The sequence below is a fragment of the Sapajus apella genome, unplaced genomic scaffold (genome assembly GCF_009761245.1).
Source record: "Sapajus apella isolate SASKATOON/1434 unplaced genomic scaffold, GSC_monkey_1.0 scaffold38, whole genome shotgun sequence".
Lineage (NCBI taxonomy): Eukaryota > Metazoa > Chordata > Mammalia > Primates > Cebidae > Sapajus > Sapajus apella.
The window spans coordinates 745,281-756,138 of record NW_022436978.1 but is presented as its reverse complement, the minus strand read 5'-3'; the positions used below and the strand labels follow the sequence as shown (position 1 = coordinate 756,138).

Sequence of the window (10,858 nt, the reverse complement as noted above, 5' to 3'; positions counted from 1 at the left end):
GAAGAGACGTGCAGCCTCAGCAGGTGACCTAAGCACTTCTCGGGCACCCTGTAGCTACTGTGGAATAAGCTAACTAACTGTAAACATGAATGCCACAGGAAACCCATCCATGTCTGAACCAAACCAGACCCATCAATCAGCCTGTCGGTTTGGTTGGATCTACCTTCTGTCACCTGCTCAGTTCTGAAACTGTTAGGGAGGATCAGAATGAAACTGGCCATTACCATCCAAGACTGCTGCCACTTCCTTACGTTCTTCTGGACCAACTGCCCCAAGAGGGCACCTTAGACGGTAGACTGCTAGATAACCAGAGCAGAAGGCAGTTTTCTTGTCACTTGTCTGAAGGTGGTTGTCTCACTGTATTAAGGCGTGGCTATTTTCCAGAGACCTGCACAAGCTGTATCCTAAGGGGAGGTGGGAATATCTCCCCTGAAGGGTAAAGTTACTGTCCGAATTAGTCAACTGGCTGCTCTCTATGGGTTAAAAGGGCACGGAAAGGCCTTTGGGAGCTGTGGTAGTAAAGATACAATTCTGCAGGGCAGGCCAAGAGCAGGAAGAGGGGACCATAGCAGGGGTTCCATAAGGGCTGGAACAGGAATTGGTGGTTCTAGAGCTAGGTAGCTACAGTTGGTTTGGAACCTGTTTAGGTTGATTCATGACACCTTTGCCTTTAGTCACCCTTTGTGTATGACAGTCTTGCCCCAACTTTGTCCCAAGGACTTCAGGATCACAGGTGTTTCCAAATGGCCAGAGTGGTGGCATGCCTGAAAACAAGCCACAGGAAAATGAGGCTGGGGGGCAGGGGAGCTGTTCACAAGGAGATCCAACGGAAGTTTGTGCCTGAAGGCAGGTAGTGCTCCCTTCAAGGATACACCTTTGCATCCCATTCTGAGACTACTTCCTTAAATACAGAGATAATCCATTAACGGGATTGAGGGTGCTTTCACACGGTTTCCAGGAAGACATCCCCCTTTAACGGGAGCAAAAGAACTATGCTCTTAGAACTGTAGAAAGCAGGGGTGTTTTGTAATAGTCACAGGCAGGACAGTTTGCAGAGTGCTCTCACAAACTGGCATTATATATCCAAACAAAAGGGCACTCTGGTTACTCGAATGTTTTTCTGGAATGAACGTCAATCCCTTAGGCTACCATATCCAGCAGGACAGAAATCATGGGAGACCACCCAATTCAGACTATCCACAGTGTCCCCCAGAAGTTGTCCCCAGGACTCATGATTGCTTCGTTTTCTTCATGGATACTTGGAAGTATGTAAAATGTTTTTTATTAACCATTTATAGTCTTGTACTCCACCTCATTAAATAGCCTGGATGGCATGGGTCTTGCCTACTGTATTCACAACTGCAATTTCACTGTATTAATGAACCAATGCCTGGCACATAGTCGCCCCTCAAATGTTTACTGCATGAAAGATTTCATTACACTAAAGAACTGTAGGGATTGTGCTCTACCATATGACCTTCTTAACCACTAGTTCTCCAAGGGTGGTTCCTTGACCAGCTCCATCAGCATCCCCTGGAAACTTGCTCTCGCTTATAACCCCAGCAATTTGGGAAACAAAGGTGGGAGGATCACTTGAGTCCAGGAGGTTGAGGCTGCAGTGAGCTATGATTGTGCCACAGTACTCTAGCCTGGGTGAAAAAGCAAAAGCCCATCTCTAAAAAAATAAACTATTTTTTTTTGTCTTGCCAGACATCTACCATTAAAGGTTTTTTGTTTTATAAACTAGTAGTTTAAAAAATTTTTTTTGAGATGGAGTCTCACTTTGTTACCCAGGCTGGAGTGCTGTGGTGCAATCTCAGCTCACTGCAACCTTCCCCTCCCAAGTAGCTGGGACTACAGGTGCACACCACCACACCAGGCTGGTCTCAAACTTCTGACCTTAGATGATCTGCCCAACCCTGGCCTCCCAAAGTGCAAGTGCTGGGATTACAGGTGTAAGCCACCACGCCTGGCCTAAAGCACTATTCTTTTCTTTTTCTTAAGACAGAGTTTCGCTCTTGTTACCCAGGCTGGAGTGCAATGGTGCCATCCACCTCACTAACCTCCGCCTCCCAGGTTTAAGCAACCCTCCTGCCTCAGCCTCCTGAGTAACTGGATTACAGGCATGCACCACCACACCCAGCTATTTTGTATTTTTAGTACAAATTGGGTTTCTCCACATTGGTCAGGCTGGTCTTCAACTCCTGACCCCGTGATCCACCAGCTTCAAGCTCCCAAAGTGCTGGGATTACAGGCATGAGCCACCATGCCCGGCCTTAAAGTACTATTCTTAATTGAAAGTGGGAAATTACTCCATAGTAAGGACCCAAGGAACCTATGGAAGACTGGTTGATCATCATGTCCACCAATACTCCAAAAATAATTCAGACTGAAGTTTAGAAACCAGTCTTTAGTTTGGATAAAGAATTAACCTCCCCCATCACCCTTGAGAAAGCATAGGAATCTGGTGAGATCCAGCTGGCTTTGGCTCTCTTCATTAGAGGCACACTTTTGTGAAGAGCCGGCATTCATCTCATGGCAGACACAGAATCCTCTTCTTTTGCTTCACTGGATTTATAAGCATCTTGAAAACAATCACTTCTTTTTTCTGCACAGGGTTTATATCTGTGAGTACCTCAGAGCTGTCCTTAAGAGTGAGTCAAGGTTCACAGACTCTTCTATCCTCAAGGCCTGCCTCCAACTTGGGACTGTCCAAACTGCATCCTGACAAACATTATCCCATTCACTAAGCAAAACTATTTCTCACCTGGAGGTGGTGCCAAGACACTGGCCATCCTTTTTGGAGAACTTCCACTCATTTTCACTTAGACCATGCAAGTAAACAGTGGGTGAGGTACCCTCAAAATGTATGTTCCTTACGCATCATGAAGGTGGGCAGTCAGGAAGGAAGCCAGCCCAAGTCACAGAATTTTAACTGCTGACCAAACCATGACCAGGTGGGGCAAATGTTTAGGTTCTTCATAGGATATAATATGAAGAAACTGGTGTATGAATGTAGAGAATTGGACTAGAATCCAGAAATGGTGTTCCATTTATTAACTGAAAAAGAGGGAGATTAGGACTTCTTCATTCATTTTTCTCCAATCTCCCTCCCCTCATTTTTTTTCCAAAATAACAACACACTGAGAAACATGTTTGTACAAAAACCACATATTATTCCCCCCCTCACAAATTCAGGTGGCTGAACTACAGGAAAAAAACCAGATCAAAGACATGAAAAGAAAAAGCCACCACTTATACTGAAACATAACAGTGTTAAGAATTCAGGTATTCTGTAGAATTATTACCATAGTAAAAATATTTCCACCTGGATCTTTTAAATTTGAAAGTGATCACATTAAAGACCTGAGGTTAAAAGGGACCACAGTATGAACCAGAATTCCATTTTCCTTCTAGGACTCCAGGGGAACAGGTAAGTATTTGGAATGAGTTTCCTTTGGGAAAGACTGGCGGGAAGTAGGGAAAACCCTGGCCCATTGTCAAAAGGCACTGGGGTCTTTCTGGAGCCAAATGCATTGGAACTAAATTCCAATCAGGAATAAACTCATTCCCATTTCCACTCCCAAGAGTCCAGAACAAAAACAAAAGGACCAAGGTCTCCTCGGTTCCAGTATTCCAGTACTGTGATGGTGACCAGGGCCACCTGGTTAGAGGCAAACCTGAGGGTTTGAAAGGCAAATCTCAATTGTGGTTTTATTTTTTTGCTTTCTGATATTAAGGAAAGAAGTTCTAAAGTGTTTTAAAGACACCTCCCTATACCCTCTCATATGTAAAGCTTTAGAAAATATATAGAAAAAGATATCCAAAAGATGTCCACCTTGCATTCTAAATAATCAAACTGCCACTTGAGAATGTGAAGTGAGAAAGCCAGGTGCTTTCAGGAAACTAAGCTCTACCAAAAACACCCTTTCCCCACACACGGAAGGATAGAAGGGAGGGAAGAATAAGAGGAGAAAACCAGGAACTCTCAAGTCACTTATCAGCAGGGGTAAATGTGGGCTCAAATTAAGGCATTTTTGTGGCTTGTCCTCTGGAATGGCATTTTACCCTCCCAGCCTGAGCACCCCAGACCTCAAAGCATGATGCTCTGACTGCCAAGGGAGTTCCTTGTTACCCTCAGCATCTCTTTGAAAACCCTGTGATAGATGGAATGTGAGATCCCAGAAAAGAAGGAAGAGGTATAAGAAGCTGATATCCTGCTTCACTTCTCTCATTCCATCTTAACTTTAAAAGTACCGGTTCATGAAATTCCACTCCCTGGCTACTGTAACAAGAGGTAGTTTGGGGACTTGTACCCCCAGCCATCCTAACCAAGCTTCATGAGCTAAAATATTTAGCACTATCTACTTTTTTTTTTCTTTTACGGGGTTTTTTAAAGAGGGAGAAAAAAAATGCACATAAAGCAGTGAATAGTAGGCTAGATTCATTGGGGGGCCATTACCCTAGACTCCTAACTTTCCAAGCTAGTTGAAGAAACTAAGGACTGCCTCCCAATATTCCAATCCTCAAAGCTCACACTGCTCTCAGAAAAACAAAACACTCATCCTCAATCCAACGAATCATCTGCATAGAAAACCAGAGCCAGTGGTCCTGGGGAAGAAGTGGATGTTTGTGCTTTCCTCTAGCACATACTAGTTCAGTGATATGTTCTGCCACGCAGTGTGAAGGCCCTCAGAGGCCTCACTAGGGAATAAAATCACTGAGGTTCTCCTTCCACATCTCTTTTAATTTCACACATGTGTGTGGCAAAAGTCTCAAACTTCACCATCAGCACCATTCTTAGCTCAGAAAAGCAGAAATAAGGTCACTTATAATGCCTTAAGGTTTGTCCCCTGTGGCTATCCCCCTTCTGCCCATCACTATTTTTTGGTTCCTATTAACTTAGGATGCTCTCCTTTAAAACAATAGTAAGATAAAAACATAATGATTATACAGCATTATCCATAGAAGCTTAAGACAAAGCAAAAAACTGAAAGAGAGCAAAAATGATAAGACATAGCATGCTAAAATTGACAGGACCTGCAGAGAAACTGTCAGCATATCCCCACACCAGGAGAGGGGAGATGCAGATATTTTAAGGATGACCAGGGCACACTGTCACCACAGGTTTCCCCTTGTATGTTGGCTGAGGACCCAACACAAAAAGTGTCAAAGAGAGGGGTGGTAAGAGGAGTTGGGAGGCACAGGACACGTGCTTGGAGCTGTGAGAAGAAAAATCCTGAAAGAAACCCAAGAAAGTTGAGGAACACAAGTCTTGTTGTCCCCACTCCAGCTCATGGTGGTGGGCGTGGATGTTCCCTGCATCTTCCAGGCTAGGGAGCAGCTGAGGCTGGCGGGCCTGGAGGAGGAGGAGGAACCCCATCTGCAGGTGGTGGTGGTGGCGGCTGCTGCTGTGGTGGAGGGGGATCTGCGAACACATCCAAGAGTAACTTGTTATTGCTAAAAATACAAGGGACTTGGGAAAGAGCCTATTCAGTGAAAAAATGACACAGAAGTCATTTTGTTAGTGGCAAGCAACCAATGCAGCCTGGGAGGCATAGATTCCACTGTGGTCTATGCAGGTCAGTTCCTTCTGAACCTCCAGGCCACTGCTCATGTTGCTTAGCCTAACCCAAGTGATTGGGGAGTGGGAGGTGTCTGAATTTCCCCCACCCCCCTTCCAGGCCAACTCCTTCCAAGAATCGCTTTAGACCCTTTCAAAAGTTAATTTTGATTTTATTGTATTTCAATGGTTCTAATTTTATTTCTTCAGTTAAAAAATAAGCTCTTTCCTGGGCCAGTTCTGCCTCTTTCTTTCTGCCACAGTGCCCAGCTAGGCTGGGCACAAAATAGATTATCAATAAATTCTTGCTATTTAAATAGAACCAGAGAGCTTCACTTGAGGCAGTTGCTGACAAACTGGATAGTCCAGGTAGGCCTCCATAGCTCCTGAACTGCAGTCCTTGGATTTTTGGCCCAAACTAGGTCATGTCCTGAAGGGAACAATTAGTATGAGTGTCTGGGGCTCTTTCCTATTTCAACTTCAGCTGCTTTAGTGTACAAAGCAACCCTAGAGATCATTTAATCCAGATTTTAAAAACCCCTAGATCTTGCCAGAAATGAAAACCTATGAAACACAGTGTAGCCTTGCTCACCAATCAATTCACCCAACTCTATGCCCAAGAGGTTTCTACCAAACCCTTAAGACTCTTCAAAGCATTTTGAAACTCACTGATCTAATCCCTTGTGTCATCTTTCAGTGGAAGAAATGAAGGGCTGAAGTGGAGAAGCAATTCATTCAATGTCACCTACCTAGTATCCTGGAACCAATTCACATGGCTCAGAATTCCCAGAGCACTGATTTATGGCAGAACCAGGCAGTGGCTAGGGAGGTGCCACCTAAAACCCTCCACATTCTCAAGGAGCTCTACTGAGGTCCCTTTGGGAAGGAATCCTTAAGTGTAAAACATGGGTGGCCAGGACATGACAGTGGTAAAGACCAGTGATACTACCTCTGCAACAGGGAGGGAAAACTGGTCAACAATCTTGGTAGACTAGTTTTGCGTATGGTGCACAGGGTGGTCTGACAAACATTTTATTGCCAAGAAAAAGAGATAACTACTGTACTATACAACTTCTGACCACGAGCTTAAGGGAGGTAATTAAAAAAAACTGTTGTAATCTTATACTGTATACCTACATAAATTACTGTTTTTCTTCTGTGCTCTTACTTTGTCCCAGACTCTGGGGGCCAGAGAAGAGTAAGACATGTTTCTGTCCATGAAGTCTCCCAGAGTATTACGGTGTACTTATAGCATATCCTACAGTCTCATGTAACCTTTGGTAAGTTCTATCCAAGTTTTCATTTCTTGTTTTCCCAACTAAAGCTCCTACAGAGCAAAAACTCTTATGCTTCCTATCTCTCTGAACTATAAATAATAGCTAAACTTTTGGCCACATGTGAACTTCTACATGAACCTAAGATTAGAGATGTGGCTGGGGTACCTGACCCACTACTGGCTGCATTTCAGGATCCTCCTGAATGGGAAGGCCTTCTGGAGTAAAACGCAGGCCAGAGCCTCTAAAGCAACCCTTAGGCCAAGGTTGAAGTGGAGCAAGAGCCTATGGGAGAAATGACCTGGCCTCTAAACACAACCTCAGACAAGTATCACTTAGCAGCATCAGTGCTTTCTCCATTGAGCTTGCTGGGACTCCCTATTTCGTCTCAACACAGCCCCTGAATAGTACTTTCTTACTTTACACAGCCACTACTAATAAACCAAGAATGGCTACAAGAAACATACTTGTTATTCCACCTCTAAGCTCACTTCTATTCTTTTCTCTACACACATCACCTTTGAACCCTGTATCTAAAAAAGGCTCCTCCTGTAGAGAAAATAACAACCAGTAGCTCTACCTGTCTGTTTAGTCAAAAATAAGACAGGTTTAAATAGGAGTGGGAGATGAGTATCTTTTTGGTCCCAATGCCGACAGTGCATGCCATAAAGGCAATGGTACACAATGCTGATTAGAATAATTTTTTCACCTGTGCACCTGCCCATCAGGGGTGCTGAAGAATACAGACTGAAAACTGGTCTTCTAGAAGCCACTGTCACAGACTGGATCATCCATGAACCTGCCAAATCTCAGGGAGAGAACAAGGCCTCCTTCCCTTATCTACAGCCCTCCAAGACAGACCAGACCCTGAGATAACGCATCCCCCCACCATGCTACTTACACATGCCATTAGGTGCTGTCAGGGGTACCCGGGGTCCTAAGATGTTTCCTGGCATTGGAGGCATGCCAGGAGGGGTGGGACCACTCCCAGAGGGGTGGATGTTGGCTGCAACAGTGGGAATCATGCGGCCTGCCATGTGCTGTCCAGGCATCATGGAACCTGGGCCTGGTATCTGACCTGTGGAGGGACATTGAAAGTACTGTAAGCATTCTAGAAAGGGGTATAAGAAAGTGATCAACTTAATGTCTAACTCCTAAATTCAGACCTTCCAAAGGATCTGAAATACCAAGAAAACAATAATCTGTAATAATCTCTATGTCTAGCTTTTTCTATTCTGGGTTTATCGGAGGGAGGGTGTTAATTGGGGTAGGTCTGTGGGGTGACTGATTATTCTAAACACTGGCAAGCAGGTAGCTGTAAAAAGAAATGGCAAAGGTTCCCTAGAAGAAAGTACTCATTCTCGCTAGTTTGGGTGAGCAGTAGATTGTCAAATGTCTTCCTTAGGATATACAATGCCAAGCACAGACCATGGGGAATGGAGAGGACTTTAAAAGGAGGTCAGTCAGTAAAAGGACCACAACCCAGTCCAGATTGTGCTCCATGGCTTCCAGGGAAGGTCTGTCTGAAAGGGTAGTAGCACTGTGAAATCACCATTAAAAGGGGATTCTGATCTGAATCCCCAAGACCTGTCCACAAAAATTTCTCCCATTAAAAGCCTCATGTATGGTTCATTAAAAAAAAAAAAAAAATTGGCCAGATATGGTGGCTCACACCTGTAATACCAGCACTTTGGGAGGCTGAGGTGAGCAGATCATAGGGTCAGGAGATCGAGACCATTCTGGCTAACATGGTCTCTACTAAAAATACCAAAAAAAAAAAAAAAAAAATTAGCTGGGCATGGTGACACATGCCTGTAGTCCCAGCTACTCAGGAGGGTGAGGCAAGAGAATTGCTTGAACCCAGGAGGCGGAGGTTACAGTGAGCTGAGATCGTGCCACTGTACTCCAACCTGGGCAAGAGGGTGAGACTTAATCTTAAAAAAAAAAAAAAAAAAAAAGCAGAGGTGGGCGGATCACGAGGTCAGGAGTTCGAGACCAGCCTGCCCAACATGGTGAAACCCCATCTCTACTAAAAATACAAAAATTAGCTGGGCGTGGTGGTGGGCGCCTGCAATCCCAGCTACTTGGGAGGCTGAGGCAGGAGAATCACTTGAACCCGGGAGGCAGAGTCTGCAGTGAGCCAAGATAGCGCCACTGCACTCCAGTCTGGGTGACAGAGCGAGACTCCATCTCAAAGAAAAAACAACACAACAATGAATAACTTACAGAGCCTACCATGAAGCACTGGAGTGGGGAAACACAGACATCTCTTCCTATTGTTTTCTTTCTTTCTTTTGGAGATGGTGTCTCACTCTGTCGCCCAGGCTGGAGCGCAGTGGCACTCAGCTCACTGCAACCTCTGCCTCCTGGGTTCAAGCGATTTTCGTGCCTCAGCCTCCCAAGCAGGTGAAATTACAGGTGCCCGCTGCCATGTCCAGCTAATTTTTTGTATTTTTAGTAGAGACGGGGTTTTGCCATGTTGCCAGACTGGTCTTGAACTCCTGAGCTCAGGCAGTATGACTGCCTTGGCCTCCCAAAGTGTTGGGATTACAGGCCTGAGCCACTCTTCCTATTGTTTTCTAATTAATGACAGAAGACCCTACAGTACTCAATACTGTTGTTCAATAGTGAGGGACACAAACACTAAAGGAATCATTTGAGAGATGAGAATCATGAGAATCAATGTAGTTTTTTTTTCTTTAAATCTAGGGACTTTACTATCTATGTAAAAGGACAACTGTATGAAACTGAATATAGGTTAGAAGACGGTATTGAGACAGCTAGAAATAAGAATGCTTGATCTTGAAAAATGCGGAGATGAGACCATTTAATAGCTAACTGGCAATTAAAATACAGAAAGCAGTATTGAATACTGAGGGACAAGAACGCTAATATACCTCCTGTATTCAGTTTCATACTGAGCCTTTGGAAAACTATTTCTGTAAAGAGCCAGATAGTAAATATTTTAGTCTTTGCCACCCATACGGTCTGTATCACAACTATTCAACTCTGCAATGTAAGCATGAAAGCAGTCATAGATGATACACAACAAATAGGCATGGCTGTGTTCTAATACATATTTATGAACTCTAAAAGGTTAATTTCACAATTTTTTCACGTGACATGAAACATTATTCTTATTTTGATATCCGCCCCATCCCCAACCATTGAGATTATAAAAACCACTCTTAGCTTACAACCTGTATGAAGAACAATTGATGAGCCAGAGTTCATCCTAGGCTATAGACAATCCCTGCTTTGGACATGATGGTAAATATTTATTAGTTCTTAAACCAAGTGATTTGGCTGCTGGGCTTGTTTTGTTTTGTTGAGACAGGGTCTCATTTTCCACCCAGGCTGGAGTGCAGTGGTGCAATCACAGATCATTGCAGCCTCAACCACTTTGACTCAAGTGATCTTCCAGCCTTAGTCTCTCAAGCAGTTGGAACTACAGGTAAGCACCACCATGCCTGGCTAATTTTTAATTTTGTAGAGATGGGGCCTCAATGTTTCCCAGGCTGGTAGTCCTGTTTTTTGTTGTTGTTGTTTTTGACATGGAGTCTCACTCTGTCGCCCAGCCTGGAATGCAGTGGCACGATTTCAGCTCACTGCAATCTCTGCCTCCTGGGTTCAAGCAATTCTCCTGACTCAGCCTCCCAAATAGGACTACACATGTGCATCACCATGACTAATTTTTTTTTTTTCTGTATTTTTAGTAGAGATGGGGTTTCACTATGTTGGCCAGGCTGATCTTGAACTCCTAATGTCAGGTGATCCACACACCTCAGCCTCCTAAAGTGATGGGTTTACAGGCATGGGCCACTCACTGTACCTGGCTGTAGTCTTGGTTTTAAAGAGTAATAAATTAAGGAGAATAATTTAATAGGCACAATCAAGTCTCTTTTTTTCTTTTTTCTGAGACAGAGTCTTGCTCTGTCGTAATCTTGGCTCACTGCAACCTCCGCCTCCCAGGTTCAAGTGATTGTTCTGCCTCAGCCTCCCAAGTAGCTGGGATTACAGG

The 10,858-nt window shown here is 44.2% G+C and overlaps 1 protein-coding gene across 1 annotated transcript in view; it reads right to left on the bottom strand.

The window, feature by feature from the left end:
• Positions 1–3,036: 3,036 nt before the first annotated feature.
• Positions 3,037–10,858, bottom strand: part of SMARCC1 (SWI/SNF related, matrix associated, actin dependent regulator of chromatin subfamily c member 1) — a 215,906-nt gene continuing 208,084 nt past the window's right edge. The window contains exons 27-28 of the mRNA XM_032297943.1: positions 7,739–7,915; positions 3,037–5,428 (exon numbers count right to left, since the gene is read on the bottom strand). Coding sequence (XP_032153834.1) covers positions 5,334–5,428; positions 7,739–7,915 — 272 coding nt within the window. The 3' untranslated portion in view covers positions 3,037–5,333. The remainder of the gene's footprint in view (positions 5,429–7,738; positions 7,916–10,858) is intronic.